The sequence below is a fragment of the Gorilla gorilla genome, chromosome 7 (assembly GCF_029281585.2).
Source record: "Gorilla gorilla gorilla isolate KB3781 chromosome 7, NHGRI_mGorGor1-v2.1_pri, whole genome shotgun sequence".
Lineage (NCBI taxonomy): Eukaryota > Metazoa > Chordata > Mammalia > Primates > Hominidae > Gorilla > Gorilla gorilla.
The window spans coordinates 118690349-118710948 of NC_073231.2; the positions used below are offsets into that span (position 1 = coordinate 118690349).

The following is a 20600-nucleotide window of genomic DNA, read 5'->3' on the forward strand; positions in this document are numbered from 1 at the left end:
ATACGGTTCACTTAAGAGGAGGGGAAATAAAAGATCAGCGCCTTTAAAATTCTACTGCCAAGCCTGGGTGTTCTAAATAGTGACCAGAGCTACTTTTCTTGGCTTGGGGAACATTCTAGTTGGTTTTTCTAATTTCCATCTAATTGTTTTGTATCAAGATCTTCACTCTGCTACTAGGTTCTTTCTGAATCATGCTTTGTTAAGACTGCCAACCTGGCTTTAATTTCAGTTTATCCCTGTACTGCTGCCTCAGGTTTGGTCTTGTTAGTGTCTGCTCCATTGTAGTAGATACTGTCAATGCTCCAGGTGATCAATAACCCCCTTGGATGCTTCTTGCCCTTTCTGTTATCTGTTCATTATCTTCCATACACTATGCATTTGTCTCTAAATGTGTATAGCTATGAATCTTCTGGAGACTGCTTTCAGGCTACAGGAGCCCACTTGGTCCACACATGAGCCCTGAAAGATCTGGGTATCACTTACCCTATGATCATGGGGTGCAGAAGTATGAGAGCACAGCTTCTTTGCCTTGAGTTGGGATAAACTATCAGGTGTAATTTACACTGCATGAGATCCAGCAGAGGCTTGGATTTTGTCTGAAATTGCACCTTGCTTAACTTCCTTCTTGTCCTGCCTCTCCCACTCCCTTAATAGTTTCTCCTGGATGCACTTTCTTAATGAATCAGCAGCATATAATTCCTTCTCTTGGGCCTGCTTTTTCAGGAACATAACTGAAGACAGCTATAGTCTGCAGAAAAGTGACTCTCTATGCCTGGCTGAGGTTTCAGACCTGGCACTGAAGCTTGGCACAAGTACCAAATCTCCAAATATTTGGCGCAAAGAACTAGTACCTATAAATGGGCTGACTAAATGAAGTGGCAAAAGGCTATCTCTAAAGATGGAAAAGTGACAAGAATTGTTCAGATGACAGTGTTACAGGTGAGTTCAAGAGTGTATTCTGATGCCTGAAGACTTTATGGGGAGGAAGATTAAGATTGTATTTAATGGATCTAAAGAAAAAACATGGGCTTAAATGTTTTCAATGTACAAAGGTAATATTTCAGTTTAATAATTTTACCTTCATTATAAATTGGACCTTCACTACTTGTTTTTAAAATAAGCCAAAGAATGGAATGGCCTGTCTGAAAAGGAACTTCATCTCCTACTAGAAAAGGCTGTCCTTTACCTGAATTTAAGTTTGGGGCAAGTGTCCATAAAAACATAAGAGCAGAGAAAAACTCACTTAATACTTCACTCCAATAGAAATCAAATCTATGTTTCAGAATGATATGAAATGTTGTAATGAAGTTTTATCAGAACTATATGAAAAACCTAGTAACTATGCCTTATAGTAGCTCTAGAGAAAATAATATACAGGCACAAATATGATTTAATATAAATGTAGTTAGCATTTATTTATAAGGTACAAATACCAACAAAATATTTGCTATTCCTTGTGCACTCATCTTAGACTGTGCTGTATTAAAGCACCTAGTAATTTCCGAACAATATATATTGCTTATTCATATTAATTAATTATTTTATTTATACAATAAATGTTAACTGGTCACCCACTATGAGCTAGGTACTATGCTTATGCTTACACATCCTTAATTACTCAACATATCTCAATATATGTATAATGGTCTATCTGATAATGTCATTCACTAACAGTTATCTTTGGAATAAGGGATGGGATGAAAAATAAGCATATATAATTCCTTAAACTTACAAGATAGTTTCCAATGTACAAAGTGCTGTTTTATTTATTAACTTGTGTGATACTTCAAGACTCCTATGACATGGTGAGGCATGGATGATTACCCCTAATTTAAAGATGAGAAAACTGAGATTCAGAGAGGTGAGATGATCTGCACAACAATTCAGGGCTTTTGACTCAGGTTCACATTCTATCCATGTCTTATTCCACAAAAGAAAGGCTTTTATAAGTAGGGTGGGAAGCTCCAGAGTGAATTTTTAAATATGTACACTTAAAATCATACCAGTCCCTTGACCTCCTTCATTAATTCACCTTGGTCATGGTAAGCCATATTCTCTAAATTTTAAGATCCACAAGTGATGTGAGGCAAATTTAAAACAAAGTAAATATTCATAGTTTTAAAATACAAAAACAAATATGTGCTTTTGTCTAGTGTTATGCAACATTTTTTAAAGCCATAATCAATACTTATTCTTTTGATGACATATTTTATTTCTTCTGACAATTAAGACTTCTACTAAGCTAGCGAGAGTTATAATCTGAAGTCAGCCTCATATGCCTGTCTTTATTCTCTATGAATTATATTCTTCTATGCCCAGTTAATTTAATCTTTCATTACTTACCTCTCAAAGAATTGTATTTTCTTCGTTGTGAGATTTGCTGACATCCTGGAGTCATCAAAATTATCCTCATAACAATAACTCAATATTGATAAAAGTATATTACATTTAAAGAGAGCAGGGGGTGGTCAAAAAGCCATAAAGAATTATGCTCCTCTACATTTTCAGCTTAGTTCTTTACACTATATGGAAGAATTGTCTAATTAAAATCATTGTAATTTTACTATAATTTACATGTTTATATTGGAAGAATCACATCTCAAAAATCTATTAGCAACCTAACAAAGTAAAGGTAGCCAACACTAGCATGTGTTTTAATCAGCTGGATTTTCACCAACCAGATATGGACAAAAATAGAAGAAATAAGCATATTATCAATTTTCAGGCTATAGTGGAATGTGCTAGAATTATTCTAGAAGCAAACTGGGATGTTAAATATTGGATTAGACTCCATTTATACTAGATCAGGAGATAAAAACAAAATGATGTATATTATTATCTCCCTGTCTCAGAGTTTTTTGGTGAGAAGTAACAGAAAACCATTTTGACTGGCTTAAGTAAAATATGTATTTTAAGTTATGGGGTAGGACACGGAAGCAAGCAAAAGCTAAAATTCCAGACTAAATAAAGGATAGGAGCCCAGGAAACTTTGGGTTCTAGGTAGTAGGAAAGAATCAGTGATGACTGTAAGAGTCAATGCCTAGTTTTGAATCCAGTTTCTCAAAATTAAATTGTAGCCTTTGGCAAATTACTTTCTCTCTCTGACTCTATTTCCTCATATGAAAAATAGGGATAATAATTGTACCTACATGTTAGGGTTGTTGTAAAACTAAATTAAATATTGTATGCAAAGGCTTTAGAAACATTCTTCATATATAGTAAACATCCAGTGAACGTTAACTATTGTTATTTACTATTATTCTGAAGGGTTTTCCTTCTGATAAATCAACACCAATATTTTTCAGTGTGTGCTACTTTTTTCAAGGTTCAGTAAGAAATGGAGTGACTAAACTTGGGTCACATGACATGAGGAGTGTATTAGTAAATGCTTAACAATTGGCTCTGAAAAACATGCTTATTAAAAATTTACTTATATAAAGGATGTGTAACACAGAATTTACAAATAATGACAAATATACAATATTCTTGATTATAAATTCCACACAGCCAAATGCTTTGCAGAAAATGCTTTTGTTGATGTCTGCCAAACATTTGTATCTGTAGCTAACTCATGGTTACAAATTGATGAATGGACTGGTATAGTTCTCACATGAATGTTGGTTGATATTTAATTTATGTTAATGAGTGAAACATAATTATAAAAATGAATACATATGTTGAAACATCATTTGTTTGTCAATGATGTGAATGACTTCATTACTGAATCAGATCATAGTTTTTGAATACTGGAAGAATATTTCCTCAATTTTTTTGTGCCATTCACAATGTAATCGCTACAGACTCAATACACTTCAGAATTGAATCTTTAGTATCAACATTTTCTTCTTCACTTTCTATGTCTACACAATGAAGAAAAGTTCTGATTTCTTGAGTTTGCCTATTTCTATAGTGTAAATTGTACCACTGTGTCCAAATTGAAGCTGCCAAAGAGACTGAATACAGATTGGGGAAGAGATGCACTGTCTTTCATCATTATATAGTAGCTCCAGCATATGGTCAAAATAGATTTAAATAACCTCAGGGGCATAGCTAATAGTAAAGACTAGTAAAAGATTATGAAATAATGAGTTTTGTGTAGTTATTACTTTTATTTTAATATAACATTATATTTTAGTTCATCTTGTGTAGTTATTACTTTTGTTTTTAATATAACATTATATTTTAGTTCAGATGATTTCAATTTTATTATTGGATATGCTTAACAACCAGCTTGTTATATTCCTTATAATTACATTAGTGCTCTCAAGAGCTGATAAAAGTTACTTCCAGCATACCACTGTATGAGATCTTCTTGGCAAATGAAGGTGGAAGGGTTAGGGACAGCGTAACTTTGATTGAAGTCCCCTCCAGGACCACCCGGAATGGCAGAAAGGTAGTTTTTTGGCTTTTAAAAATTATGGAGAACAGATGGATGCTGTGTAAGCAAAAAAACTAACATGGATTCAAGTCTACTACAGGCCCAGTTTCATGTTTTTTCTCATTCTTCCCCCTGATAATCTACCTGAGAACAATGTAAAACCCATGAGAGAGAGAATCGTGATATAAAGGATACAAGGGAATTGTGATACAAAGGACCTTTGAGCCGGGCGCGGTGGCTCACGCCTGCGATCCCAGCACTTAGGAGGCCGAGGCGGGCAGATCATGAGGTCAGGACTTCGAGACCAGCCTGGCCAACATGGTGAAACCCCATCTCTACTAAAAATGCAAAAATTAGCCAGGTGTGGTGGCGTGTGCCTGTAATCCCAGCTACTCGGGAGGCAGAGGCAGGAGAATTGCTTGAACCTGGGAGGCGAAGGTTGCAGTGAGCTGAGATCGTGCCATTACACTCCAGCCTGGGTGACAGGGCAAGACTCTATCTCAAAAAAAAAAAAAAAAAAAAAAGACCTTTGAATCGTCAGCTTCAAGAACTACACCTGGGACTAGTAGCTACTCAATACATATTTATTTGAATGAATAAGTAAGTATTCCCCAGTAGAAAGTCTCAGAGGATAGAATCAGTTGTAAAATTTGAGAGGACACCTATTAGATAAATGGCAACAAGTAGATGGCAGTAAAGGAAGAGAAAGGTTATTTTGGGAAGATTGGTTCAGGGCTCAACAGAGCAGTGAGGGAGCCAGGAGCAGCAAGTCAGACAATTTGCTTAGAGAAGTTATTTTGGTGGGTTTCAAAGCTCCAGAAAGGAGGGTATGGATCAGCAATAGGACTTCAGTACCTGAAAAAGGGACTAGTGATGACAAGGGAAGATCCCAACCTAACAATTAAAGATAATACAATGGACACATGGGTAGAAAACAGGACAGATTTCCAATCACTAATACCAAACTTAAACACTCAAAAATAAATCCCAAACTTAATTTTCATTATAGGGCATGTGATAAGATTAGAATTAAGGGTGACTTCAAGTTGAGTCCTAAAATATCAGTTTAGGACTGAAATTTGGATTTTTTTGTTTTCCTGCAAAAGTCAACATTATACTTAATTGAAAAAAGTGGAGTCAGTGATATAGTAAGAAGGACCGGACCCAGAATACAAGAAAGGGACTGCATGCTTCTCTCATTTGATCTTTTAATTTTTAAAGGCAAATACACTTGAGTAATTCTGATCACTGTATTTTATTTTTATCAGTGCTTTCCAATCTTGAATACGAGAAGTACTTTGTAAGTAATATGAAGGAAATTTGAATGAAAATAATTAATGGGACACTCACACGAGATAGAGTTGTTCATCTATTATCAATTAAGAAAAAATAGGTCAGGCATGGTGGCTCACGTCTATAATCCCAGCACTTTGGGAGGCCGAGGCGGGTGGATCGCGAGGTCAGGAGCTCGAGAGCATCCTGGCTAACACAGTGAAACCCCGTATCTACTAAAAATACAAAAAATTAGCTGGGCGTGGTGGTGGGCACCTGTAGTCCCAGCTACTTGGGAGGCTGAGGCAGGAGAAAGGCGTGAATCTGGGAGGCGGAGCTTGCAGTAAGCCAAGATCGTGCCACTGTACTCCAGCCTGGGTGACAGAGTGAGACTCCGTTTCAAAAATAAATAGCAAGTGTTGTTCTGATTATATTAATAATACAAATACATTTTGGAATTTTTATTAGTAATGTTATATATTTACATTTCAAATAGTAGTTCAAATATACTTGAGACACTTAATCTGATTCTTCCATGGATATTTGTTTCCTGGGTTGGGAATGGGCAGTCTTCAATCACATAAAAATGTAACATTAGAAGAAGTATACAGAAAAATATGCAAGAATATTTTCAACTAGGCATCCTACTCATTAGCTTTTGCCAGTTGTTCATCACTTTCTTTTTTCTTTTTTTTCTTTTTTTCCTTGAGAGGGAGTCTGACTCCGTCGCCCAGGCTGGAGTGCAGTGGCATGATCTCGGCTCACTGTAAGCTCTGCCTCCCGGGTTCAAGCAATTCTCCTGCCTCAGCCTCCCTGGTAGCTGGGATTACAGGTGCCTGCCATCATGCCAGGCTAATTTTTGTATTTTTAGTAGAGACAGGGTTTTGCCATTTTGGCAATGCTGGTCTCAAACTCCTGACCTCAGGTGATCTGCCCTCTTCAGCATCTCAAAGTGTTCGGATTACCGGTGTGAGCCACCACACCTGGCCGTTCATCCACTATGTATTCTAACTGTGGCTTTCCCTCTAAGACTTTCTTTGAGATCTTTCAGTCTCATGGTTTCAAATAACATCTATAGCTGACAATTTGCAAACTTTCACCTCTATCCTTTTGAAAAAGGATATCTGGATTTTATATCCCACTTGATATCCAATCTAACAGGTATTTCAAATGTAACAAAGATAAACTGTTTTTTCTCCTAAACTAGCTCCACCTGTAGCTTTTCCCTTTTACTTGAAAGCAATACTGTGCTAATTATTTATCTGCTGTCTCTTAGCTCTAGCCAACCCTTCTGTATTCTGCCCTTTGATATTTGGGTTAGAACACTGCACATTACAATTCTCAGATTCTTTTTTTTTTCTTTAGTGGATGCCTAAACCTGCTAGCTCACATCCTTTCCTCAGAGGTGTGACCACCAACCATGAAAGATTTCCTCCTTTGAAATTTGAGCACCAGGTCTAGACTGTTTTTACTGCAAGCTCTTAGGTTCTGGTAATACCACAGTTTTTACTTTTCTTTCTGGATGAAAAAAGGATGGTATCTGTCTACATAGTTATTGCTTCTTCATTAATTTTTACTCTTTATGCATTACATATGCAATGCCTGTGTAACAATTCCCCAAATTAAATTCCATTCATTTTAAATAGCTAATACAGATTATATTTTTCTGACTAGACCTTGTCAGTGTAGTCATTCATATCAAGAGTGAGCCTAAGACTTTCAGAAATGGGTTTTGTGGGAGTGGTTTGCTTATTTTTTGGTCTTGCCAGAGCTGAGTTCTTGGACAGTAAAAAATGTCATATGCAATTACTTATCTTTTGTGATTGAAACAGATTTTGAAAACAAAATTTGTGGGGAGAGGGCAAGGGGTTGCTGCACTTGATGGCTAACATATCCAAGACTACAAGGACAATGGAGGGAGATGGCAATTGATGACTGCATTGAAGCCAGAAAGAGAAATTACAGCTCACATCATGGTCAGAGAACAAGAGACCTTCTATGGTGAACCTGTAGCACTGGGCAGGTATGGCTAAAACATACCCCGAATTTAATTATGCAAGTTACCTAATTAGAATGTAATCTGAACTTACAGACTCACAAAGTTTCTTATGTGGAAGCTAGGGAATTCACTGAGAAGGAATGGGATCATGAAATTTAAAATGGAGACATTTGGATGCTCTGTGATAAAGTACAGAATCTTAAAACCCAAGTTTTCAGAGTCATTTCTGCCAATTTCTGCCATTCCATTTTTCCTTTCCCTGAAGTCCTAGCAAAAACTTCACCTGAGGCAATTACCTTGCAATGAGGCATTTATTCTCTTCAATATCCACCACCATCACCTTTCATTCTCCACACAGAGCAATCCAATAGAAATCTCAGTGGTGATGGAAATGGTCAATATGGTAGCCACTAGCAATATGTGGCTATTGAGCACTAAAAATAAGGCTAGTTTGAACTGTGATGTAATAAACTTGCTAGATACATTCTAGATTTCAAAGATTAAGAATAAAAAAAGAGATGGTAAATTCTTGCATTAATTTTATGCCAAATGCATGTTGAAATCATAATATCTGTGGTTAAATAAAATATAAAATTAAAATTAATTTCATCTCTTAAAAAATGTGGCTACTGGAAAATTTAAAATTAAAGATGCAGCTCACATTCCATTTCTATCGGCTAGACCAATATCCTTCAAACTCTTGCTCACATAAATAAAAAGATTTTGGAAACTGTACTTTCTCCTACAATTTTACATTGACATCTATTATTTAAAATTCCTAGTGTGAATAGCTGCAAAGGACGCAATTTCTACTCCAATTTTACAAGTATTTTAAATATAGTTTTCTCAAAATCTTGCATCATTAGTTAACTCAATTTATGGAAAGTGTGCATGATATTTTATAAATGGAAAAACTGTAAAATCAATCAGACAAATCAGAAACTCCTTATGTCTAAAAAAGTCAGACTTTGTGTTTTAATTAAAATTGGCCTATAATATCCTAAGTATCATGAGTTCTATATAAGGATAAATAGAGATACAAATAGAGGGATGAAAAAATAGATGGATGGATGAATGACAATTAGATGATAGATGACAGATAGATAGATATATAACATACATACCTGTATACACAAATAAATACATAGAGAAATAGATGATAGATACACAGATGCATAGATGCAGACATGGGCATTTCTATGAGTTTGTTGCTTGGTTAATAGGATATGATTCCCTTCAAATATGTCTTAGTGAAGCTTTTTTTTTTTTTCTTTGTCTCAAGATCTGTCCCTGAGGAGCTATGAATCTGGAATTTCCTATTCTAATTCTCCAGGGTTTTATTTACACTCAAGCAATGTAACATATTTTTATTCCAGTTGGAGAAGTAATATATGATTATCTTTTGAAACTTGGAAAAACAAGTATAAGAGGGAAATTAATAAAGAAGAACAAACAGATTCAGGTATGTCTTCAGTCTTCATTTCACACATGGAGCTAATGTTGAATGTGTACCTTAATGCAAGAAGAACAATTAATTCAAAGACTAGGTATGTTTAAAGTGCTAGTCTAATATTTTAACTTGCTGTTATAAAGAAACCCTCAATTATTTTCATTACTCAAATGCCATAATTAAAGGAAACATTCCCTTACAGAAGCTTGTGGAAGGGGCATAAATGAACATCAAAAATGTATATTAGTTTAGATTATAATGCTCAGTTATTACATTTTATTTTCTGTGAACTTAATTGCAATGTCTGTAAACTGATTAGTAATAATAACTTAATGTTTAATGTTTTAGAATAAGACAGTCACCTATAAATTATTCAACCATATAATGAAATATAGAAGAAAATTATATGTAATGATAATTTTGCATTAATACATGTTAAGTCCAGTAAATAACAGGAGGGAAGTATGTTTCTGAGGAGATGGCAGCATTTGGCAATAAAAATAGGTGTCACTTAAGGTGAACTTACTTTATATCAGGAGTTTCACATGTTCTTATCTGTGCAACCTTATGATATGGTATTATGACCTCTACTCTATGAAAAAGAGACTGTGGCTGGGCTCTCATAGTGAGAGTGACAGCCCAGATTGAAACTTGTTTAATTAATTTCATCAAATTTTAAATCTCAGGTTACTTTTTCCATCAACCATGTACTTTTTAGTACATTTAGAACACCATAATTGCTCAAATATACAGGAAAACACGAACAATAATTACTGAACAAATTATAAATGTAGAGGTATTAATCACCTTGGTTAATTGGGATGTATGCCAACTAGTATAGCTGTGTGCTTATGATTTATACCAACAATTTCCTTCTGAAAAGGGTTCTAAGGAGTAATCTAAGAAAGCAAATACTTCTAACAGTGTTTTTAAAACTATGTGCTATAAACTGTTAGGACATCATGAAATTAATTTAGTGGGGCATAATCAATGTTTTAATAATAAACAGATTACAGTAGACTAGAATGGAAAATACAGGAGTGCATTCATGTAAGGGAAAATGTTTTATATGTGTGAAACTGTGGTGTGTGTGTGTGTGTGTGTCTGTGTGTTTGAACTAGGTCACAAGGTAAAATATAATCCTTATTGTGGCTCATGATGAATAATTCTTGTAAACAAATTTCTGTAAGACATCTTAAAAAAGAGTTAACCTAACAGATCAAAATTAAGTGTCTACATTTATTAATAAAAAATAGCAAAGAACTGAAAGTAATTATGTCCTCCTAAGATAATAATTTGCATTTTTTGGAGAAAAAGGAGAAATAAATTTGAGTAGTTTAGGTAATATAAACAAGTAGAAATGTGACAACCTCTGAAACTTCAGGTAATTCTGTAATAATAATGATTTAAAGTTAGCAAAGCAAACATCTTATAGAACATGAGATAATACCACATGTTGATGACAATTACATGTAATTGCAAAGACAAAACAATATCTCCATCTCAATGCAAGATTAATTAAATGTGTTTATTCCATACTTTATAATGAATTTGCTTCATGTCTATCTTGGAAAAAGATATTTATACCTTACTGTGAGATAAGTCTTTGTACCTACACATATCTCATAAAGTACACACCTCTGACCTTTGCTAACTATGTGATCTTTGACAAGTTATTTATAGGCTTGCTTAAATGCAGACAATAAAAGTATCTCCCTCATGAGAGACTTACAAGGATTAAATAATTCATAAAAAGTGCTAGAAAAAAACTACTGAGAATAGTGTACGGCATGCTGCTAAGTGTTCAACTAATGTCAGTTTTCCAAGCACTTCATGTTTTTTTTTTTCCCTCAACAACCAATAATTTGCACAGAGAAATAAACCAATAAATATTTGTTGCATTGAATTGAACTGATGACACAGGTTGGGTGGATAACATGATTTCCTTCATGCAACTGAGGGGTTTGATTTAGAAATTTACCCAAGTTTATAGAGATAATTTGGGGCAGAGTAGGTTTCTGATCTAGTTCTTCTGATTTATAAATCAGGGCTCTTCTACGAGACAAATCTAATAGTCCCTTGGCTGAGTTTTAAACCAACTCTGCTGATCTTAGAATTAGGTTTCAAGAACTTGACAAGTGATCACAAAAATTCCCGGGAGGCAATATATACTTTAATAACAATGAATTAATAATGTATGTCAAGGTCTTATTAGCTTTACTAACAACTGTGTTTGCATTATCTTACTTATTTCTTATGATACTATAAAATACATGTCTTTATCATTCACATTTCATAGATAAAGAAACAACATCAGAGAGGTTAAATAACTTAAAGTTATCTGAAAATTATACATCAGTATATGAAACACAATCTGAACCAATTTCATGAGCTCGACCACCAAACTTTTTAAAATCTAGCCCAAAGAAGGTATCACATAATTTGAAGATTTGAGAGAAATGATGATTTTTCCTATTTAGGTCCTCTCTGTTGCTATAAAATCACATCTTACAAACAGAAGCAGGATAGCAAGAGCAGGAAAGAAAAACCAGCAAAATTTTCAGCTGCATTTACATTCATTGTGTTATAATTTTGCTTGAGGTATAGTGGCACATACATATTTAGATGTGTTACTCATATTAGAATCAAATAGAAAGGCAATTCAACTTTTTGAAATATCCATAATATAAATTCTTTATTAGTGCAGAGCACATTAAACCAACTATTTCAAATAAATAGCTATGTGATATATAGCAATAGAGAAACATTGAAATTAAAGTCAGCTATGTATAAAAACAGGATTGACCTGAATGATGCGTCAAACAGAAAAGACACAAAAACAGCCACTATTCATGATTCCTTTTAAAAAGGATACACTTACAACCTTCAAAAATGTATCTCAGAAAGCATTCATTTGTAATTTTAACCTTTTGGTTTATATGTTAGTAGCTTGGAGTAGAATTGTATTATTTTTATTTTTTCCCAAATTTCTCATATAAATCTGGTTTATAAACTGTTAAGTAGGGAATATTGCCAAAATCCTACTTGAGCTATAAATTTTCCATACTGCATGTTCCGTATTATTGGTTTGCCTTTGTCTTTATGATTATGACTTTTTTTTTTAATCACAGATGGTGTTCTCTTACCTTATTTGTATTCACTGCTGTGATGACCCAGACACATTGTGCATTGCTGTCATACTGGAACGGAAAGTTGGGAGATGTAAAGGTACCACTTGGTCCTTGAAGATTAGAGCCACACGTTTTCACTAAAAGAGAAATTGCATTTTAAAAGATGAACATATGTCACATGTAAAATTACAACAATAAAATATCTTGCAAATAGACTTTACATTCAAAATGACACAATTATAACCACATTGAAATATATATTATGGTATTCTAATGTCACTTATCAAAATACAGTGTTTTTAACACCCTGGGATTCACAAGCTCGATATTTTCAACATTAATGGAAAACTAGTTATGAATAGAAATTTGAGGGCATGATAAATTGTTCTCTGACTTTAAAAAGGTGTGTTTAATTAGAGAAAGGTATATGTACGCAATATTGTGTTAACAAAAATATACAAAGAGAGTGAAACAGAGCCTTGGGTTAATGAAGCAATCTAAGAAGTGTTTTCATTTGTGTTTATTAAGTACCCTAGGACTCACAATAGTGCAGTTGAGAACCATCAATAGAAAAACTTCTCTTTCTGTACTTATAACTATGAATTAAAGAACTCAGACTAAAAAAAAAAGCAGTTACATTTAAGTAATTGTAATGAATTCCCACAAAAGTTGAAAGTTGTAGCATTTTCTCAGTTTTCTAACCCATCTTTCTTCTACTTAATAAATGAGCTAGCTAGTGACCATAATGTTTCTGTTTCTTAACTTGCTTCTTGACAACCACAGATTTCTGGATGCCACTGCTTTTGATTTGGATATCTTTGCCCCGTTCTATCAAATCCTGCCCATATTATCATTTTCTAGTCTGTCAAAAATAATCTATTGTATATTTAAATGATGAACAGTTAAATGTATATTTTCATATGCACTTAAATCTGTACATAGTTATCATCATCACCACTTTGAAAATCAGTTTATGGACCTCCTAAAAGTTTGCTTGACATGGTCAAAGTCATGCTTCTAGTATACAGTAGTCAGAATTTCAGCCCAGGTCTTCTGATTCAAGTCTTGTTTTTTACATCACTAAAAGTGTGTCTTTCTTGTATGTTACATGTAGATTTCTTTATTAGTTTCTTCTCTTAATAGCATGAATCTATTTCAGACAACTTTCCTGCAACTTGATGGTTATATCTTGTGTTGATTTAATAGTTACAGTACTTTTAATTATCTTGTGAGTGTGTGTGTATAATTTCTATAGTTTAACCAATAAAATCATTATTTTGTACAGAGAAAATAATAAATTGTATTTTTCTTCCCTTACCATTATTTGCAATTCAATCTTTTTTCCCCATTTACTACTTAACTTCTTGTAAATATTCTATGCTCACTACTCCATTTTTGTCTCCCCTTTCACTCTTCAAAATATTTCAGTCTGATTCTCATTCTCATTTCAGTGTTTAAATTGCTTTTTCAAAGCCAGCAATGAACTCATAATTGCTAAATATAGTATCTCTTCATTTTTCCACATATTTGATATATCAGCAGTAATGCAAAGTATTGATAATATTGATTAGCTTCGTTTGAAATTCTCTGCCTTCCCTTACATAGTATTAAGCTCTCCTGATTATTCGCATGTGTTTTAAATAGTTCTGCTCTACCATATTATTTGTTCTTGTTTTATTTTTCCCATCTGACCCTTAAGTAGCATAATTCTAAATTGACTTAATCTCGTCTTTTCTATTTGTTCAATGGTTTCTCTGAATAGTTAAACTAACTCACTTCTATGACTGGAAAGGACATTTCTGTGTTGATAGCTCTCAAATCTACATCACCAGCTTTGGCATCTCTCCTGATTTCCAGATTAATTTTCTGTCTGCTGGACATTCCATTAGATGCTTTGAGGAAGCACTTTCAATTAAATATTTCTTGAATAGACTATCCAGATCCTCGCCTTGCATAATATATACTCCTCGAGGTCTATTCTGTTTTCCTCTGTGGAAACATCTCTGTTTTGCTTCATTTCTTCTCTTCCCAGTGTCCAGTGCTTCTTCCTCATTTTTTTTGTACTCAGCTACTTAACCCCTTTTCTAGACTCCAACTTCTCTATTACATCCTCCTCACTGCTACTATATTTATCTTTCTAAAACACAGATTTAATTACATTACCTAACTGCATGAAAGCTTGGTATCTATTTCCAATGGAATAAAGTACAAATTCCTAATAGGGAGTATAAAATTATTCCTGTGAGGACCTAAATTTATTTTCTAGTACAATGACCTGCCATTTTACATAGTCATACACTTTACTTGTGCCGGAACAGACATCTTGCTCTTCTTTGATTTACCATACTCTTTATAATTTTCTATATTTTTCATGCTGTTTTCTAGGTCTAGAATATTATTCCTTCTTACATTTACTTGCAGATATTCTATTTACTTAAACAAAGCCAAGGTGATGTGCCACTTCTTTCCATAAGAAGGGTTTCTAATTCTTCCACTAAGGGTTCTGTAATGTATACATTTCATAGCACATTATTTGAACAGCACATTTATACAAGTGTTTAGGTGCTAGTGGCCTGATAGGGAATGTAGCCTGAAAGAGTCTAAGAACTTTATAGAAATGAGAAATTTATAGCAATCACAAAGCAATTGGTTTGTAGTGGCTATAGCTTTCTGATTGAATATACTCCTTCTCTGAGTGGTACTTAATACTTCGTAATTCTCTGGCATCCTTTGTTTTCTAAACTATATACACACTTAGAATCTTTTGAAGTCAAGGCCTTGTTTATCATCTTTGTTAACTCATAGTACAATGGCTTTCATGATGTAGGTATGTTTGCTAAAGAAACAAATATCCAAGTTCTTTCGCACAGCTCTTAAATTAACTATAAAATAGTGCTCTCTTCATGCTGATGAAGAATCTTCATAAATATGTTTCACAGTGAAAAACTGTCTTCTATGAAAATGATTTTCTTTTTCTATAAGAATAAGGCAAAAACATTTATAAAATGGCAAGTAACAATCACCTGTAAATATTTTGGTCTGTTTATCTGCTTCCATCCATACCTGACAGTAACCACTTAACAAGTTGTATATCTACAGACATTTTTGTCTTGTGGCACTATGAGTTTTTGCATATTTCTTGTTTTCTTAATGTATTTGTGTGTTTTAACAAACATAGCTAATTCTATAATATTAGTCTGAAGATTTTTTGGCATATATCATGACGACTGTTCTAGGTCAGTACATATAGGTTTTTTTCTTTTGCAGATTTAACAGTATGAACAGAAGCTGATAGAACTACTGGACATTTTTGACAGGCTTCCACTATGAGACTAGCACAGGATAATTAGGAGGTTTCCTTAATCCTGCAGTGGGAAATAAGAAGACATGTAGAACAGACCTGCTATTTGAACAGAGTTGCAGCAGTTCACACATAGCAACACAAACACAATGAAGATCTTGGTACATTTACGTATTATGTTTTATAGTTGAAAAAATAAAAACAAATTCATTATTATGGAAAGCCAAACTGCAAAATCTCAGTGGCTTACAACAATGAGTAATTTTTCTCTTCAATTCCATTGTATTTGTGCTTTATACTTGTGTTATTATTGTAGGATTAATTCTTAGAAGAAATATTAATTAGTTACAATAGATGAGCATTTAAAACTTTGATAAATATGCCTAAATTACTCTCCAAAAGTTTGTTCAGTATACTCCCAAAAATAATATTAAAAAGAGAACAGTTCCCCAGGCTGTCGCCAAAATAATAGTATCAATCATTATGCTTCTGTCATTCTGTCAGGAATGTCACTGTTTTAATTTCCAATTCTTTCTCTACATTTTTAGTATGCTTTAACAGAAGTCTTTATTGTTGTCTCTATTTTTTGCTCTGACTTTTCTCTTTGTACACTTTTCCTCATTTCAATTTTTTCTTGCTGATTTATAGAAACTTCCTGTGTGTTACTAATATTAACCTTTATATGTGCTACAAATACTTTCTTACAGACTTTTGTTGTTTTTGATTTTGCTTTGAATTAACTTTTCTCTGTAAACATAAAAATATGTGTAAATCTGTCAGTGTCTTCTTTTAGATCTTGTATTTTATATCTCACTCAAGAAAGATTTTCTTCAAATCTAAGATTGAAATACAACCTTTACTTCTCATTCTTTAATAGTTTTATTATATTATAATTAAACTTCATCTACAAATTGGTTTCATATGGGGCAAGGTAAAGGAGCATTTATAGTAAATTCTATGTTATTCGTCATGAACTGAAAATACCATTTATATTATACTTATATAGACCGTACATAAATGTATAAGAAACCCATATATGTATCTGAGCCTTTTTCTTAATATTGACCTACTGATCTATGATTATTCTTCTGCCAGTACCATACTGTTTTAATCATTTTTTACACAGATGACACACATCTCCCCATTCTTATTCAATTTCATAATTTTCTTTATTATCCATCATTATTTATATTTCCACAAACTTTAGTTGTGTCCATTTGTCAAAGTAAAGGAGATTGGTGTCTGTATTCAATTATATTGAGTTCAAACATTATTTTGATACAAATTTGCCTCTTCAATGGAGCCTTTAGTAACACAAAGGAAATAAATAAATGTGATTACAGTAAAGTAGTACATTTGAGAAATTCAGCTGAAATTTCATAGTATATAAGAATTCCATGCTTACAGTCTCAGAAAAATAGAAATAGTAGAAAAAGAAAAAAAACTTTGTAAATAAACCAATGAATGTATGAAATCAAAGCAAGTATTGGGTTATAAATTAAATATGACAACTTTGGTCATTAAAGATTAGAACAAAATGTGGATCCCCACACTAGTGATACCATTCAATATTGTCTTAGAGGTTCCAGGCAAGGCAAAAAAATAAAAAAAATTTGAAGAGTTACATAATTTGAATAAGAAACACATGTCATTATTTACATGCAATATAATTTTTCTGTCTTACATTCAAGAGATATAATAATTTATCTAACACAATATGCTGTATTATTTTCAAGATTCCTATATTTTGGTTTTAAAATATATAATTCATATAAAAATGTATAGGTTTCTTTCTTTTATTTGTTTTTGTTTTTGTTTTGTTGTTGTTTTAGACGGAGTCTCACTCTGTTACCCAGGCTGGAGTGCAGTGGCATGATCTCGGCTCATTGCAACCTCCACCTCCCAGGTTCAAGCGATTCTCCTGCCTCAGTCTTCCAAGTATCTAGAATTACAGGTGCCCGCCACCATGCCCGGCTCATTTTTTTGTACTTTTAGTAGAGATGAGGTTTCACCATGTTGGCCAGGCTGGTCTTGAACTCCTGACCTCAAGTGATCAGCCTGCCTCAGCCTCCCGAAATGCTGGGATTACAGGTGTGAGCCACTGTGCCCGGCTGTATAGGTTTCTTTTATAACAAAAATAGTTAGCAATTCAAATGGAAAGGTCCAATTTATACAAGCAGCAGGAATTATATATAATTTTAAAAAACATATTTAGCAAAAGACATATAAGACAGAAGTCTTATAAAGGTAACTACTAAAAAAACAATGAAGGGGCATTAAATAAAACTTGTAGAAATGGAAAGATAGGGCATGTTCTGAATGGGACAGTTTATTATCATAAAAATGCTAACATCCTGATTTGAGCAGTTTATAATGAACTAATAGGTTAGCTAATATTTATACATTTCCTATATTTATGATTATCTTAACTTTCAATGCTTTAGACAGAGTTGATATTTTATAAAATATTTTGCTTATTTCATTCACATGCCACCTGTGTTTTTATAAAGGAAGATTAAAAAGGGCTACCCTATACATTTTACAGTCCTGTTTGTGGAATAAAATGAACCAATACCTGCAGAGACCTTGCAAAATACTGCTAACATCGATAGAAGTACAGAAGCAGAAGCCAAAAGATTTATTCCTAGCTTGTCTACCAATGTATTCCTATTTTTTCCTCAGGTAAAACACATACAGTTAACCACGCTTTGGAAAATGCCTAGGAATAAGGTTAAGTACAGTGAAATATGTTTAGCTTTAACTGTAACCTTCAGGCATTTAGATTTGTGCCAGATACAATGTTTCAACTACACAAGTAAGACAGGCTGACATTTTATTTTTTGGCTGAGTAAGGACATGATTCACAGGTTAAGGATTCTTTTTTGCACAGAATATATCAACTGAGATCTGTCTATTGTTGTCTCTCGGTCCACTGTGCCCTGAAGTACCTTTTTCACTCTCTCCTGGAATTTTCCTTCTTGAATTTTTCCATCATGATTTTTAAAATAAATTGAAGGACTTTTGTAACCTTACTCCAACAGATTCTTAGAATTTGTAAATTCTGTAAAGCTCTTTCCACTCACTTACTTGTAATTCCTTAAACACAGTGAAAATGTTCACACTTTAAGACCCTAGCACTTTCTATTTTTCTCACCTGGCATAAGTTTCTACTCAAACAGTATTCCATACAAGGCCTATTCTGCTTAATATCTCTAAACTTTAGTTTCTTAAGTATTACCTTTACATACACCACACACACACACATACACACACACACACACACACACAGACCATTGTTTATTGTCTGTTTTCCTCGTTAGAATGTCACATTGATGAAAGCAAGAACTTGGTTTTGTTTATCATGGAATCTCCAGCACATAAAATTGTGCCTGCCACATGGAAGACACTCAATGAATGAATGAGTGAGCAAATGATTAAAATACTTAGAGTCACAACAAAGATTTGGTTTTGTTTATCATTTATGTCTTCCAATTTTTTTCCCCTTTGGGCTTTGGTAGCAATTCAAGCTTCTACCTTTTGGTGAATGTAGAATGTGGTAATTAATCCACAAAGGATTCATTAACATTGTGTGAACAAGCACGTCCTACTGCCTGCTATTCTAAGGCTATGTATTAGGGTTGTTGAAAGATTTCTGGTAAGGAACATTTTGTTGATGGTATGAGGAGTATGACAGCATATGTCATTAAAGGAGCTATTAGTATGAAGTTTGTGGTTCATTTTTCATCTTTAGGATGAAGTTTGTAGTTCTTGTATCTTCAAATCTTCAACTATCCCTGCATCTTCCTGTTTCCACTTGAGCAAGTTCAAATCACCTAGATCTCAGTTTTTTTTGACTTGTAAACTTAGATAGTTGTACTATGTCACCCATAAGCTCTGATAAGCCTAATATGATAATATGATTATATCATGCAGCTATCTGTGTGCTCTGAATGGCTTTCCCAACAGATGCAATGAAGTTGATAGAGCCTGAAAGTTATATTCTTGCCCATTGAGGCCTTTACTATATCAGAGTAATGTTATTATTATTATTTAAACTGTTTGCTGACATATGTGACATGGAAAATAATGAATCCGCTAGAAGAATCAAGTTTAATTCAAATGTATTTGCAGCATTTCCCTTTCTGTGGTTGTTCACCTGAGAGTTAGTTAAGTATGGTAGTCTTGCCCCTAGTAGAAGTAATTACATTTCTATCTATCTTTACAGTGGCTTCTTTGTTTATTAGCCAGGCATAAGGATAAATAATCATAGTGTCAGAGACTAACTTGATATTCTCTGAAAGTAACTTGGTATTGACAACAGCATAAACTATAATTCTTCTGCTGCACATGATGTGATAGACAAAACAGGCCATATTATTTTTTACTTAATAGTTTCTATCGCTTCTAGAAATTCTAACTTGTACTTGGGAAAATCAGGTATTCTAATAAGATGTAACTATGTAACAATGAGTGAGTATGTACAGCTCAAATCTTGTGAAGTGCAAGTCAGAATAGCCCAGACAAAGAGAGATGTACCAACAAAGGACTTACTTATTTAAATGTTTCTCATTGGGCTGTGTTAGGCAAGACAATAAATATTCTTGGGAGCAAATATGAAATCACTGGAAATGGATAAATGTGGGTACCTAAAGATGGACAACTTTCAGCAGACAATGAGATTCGGATGTTGAGAGAAATGGTGTGACTATATCTCAGCAAGAAAAGGGAACTATCCCTGACTTCACAGAGGTAGGCCAAGGCAAGTGCTACCCACATGTTTCAGGTACCTTTCTAATCTTTCTTTGCTCAACCATCATCATTGGTATTTGAATTTTATTCTTACCATCCATTCTTTGCAACAAGGCTGATAATTTGAGTTTCTATCATGGCATATCATTCCCCTCAAATAGCCAAAACAATCTTGAGAAAGAACAGAGTTGGGGGCATCACACTCCCTGATTTCAAACTTCGTTCATGCGTTGCTTAATGATGGAGATACATTCTGAGAAACGTGTTGTGAGGCAATTTTGTCATTATTAAACATCATAGAGTGTGCTTACTACACAAAT

The 20600-nt window shown here is 33.7% G+C and overlaps 1 protein-coding gene across 3 annotated transcripts in view; it reads right to left on the reverse strand.

Annotated features, from left to right (window-relative positions):
• CSMD3 (CUB and Sushi multiple domains 3) overlaps positions 1-20600 on the reverse strand; it is a 1204746-nt gene that overhangs the window by 617080 nt on the left and 567066 nt on the right. For all 3 annotated transcript variants that reach the window (XM_019032923.3, XM_031014090.3, XM_019032924.3), the window contains one exon: positions 12246-12367. In XM_019032923.3, the coding sequence (XP_018888468.2) occupies positions 12246-12367 (122 nt within the window). The remainder of the gene's footprint in view (positions 1-12245; positions 12368-20600) is intronic.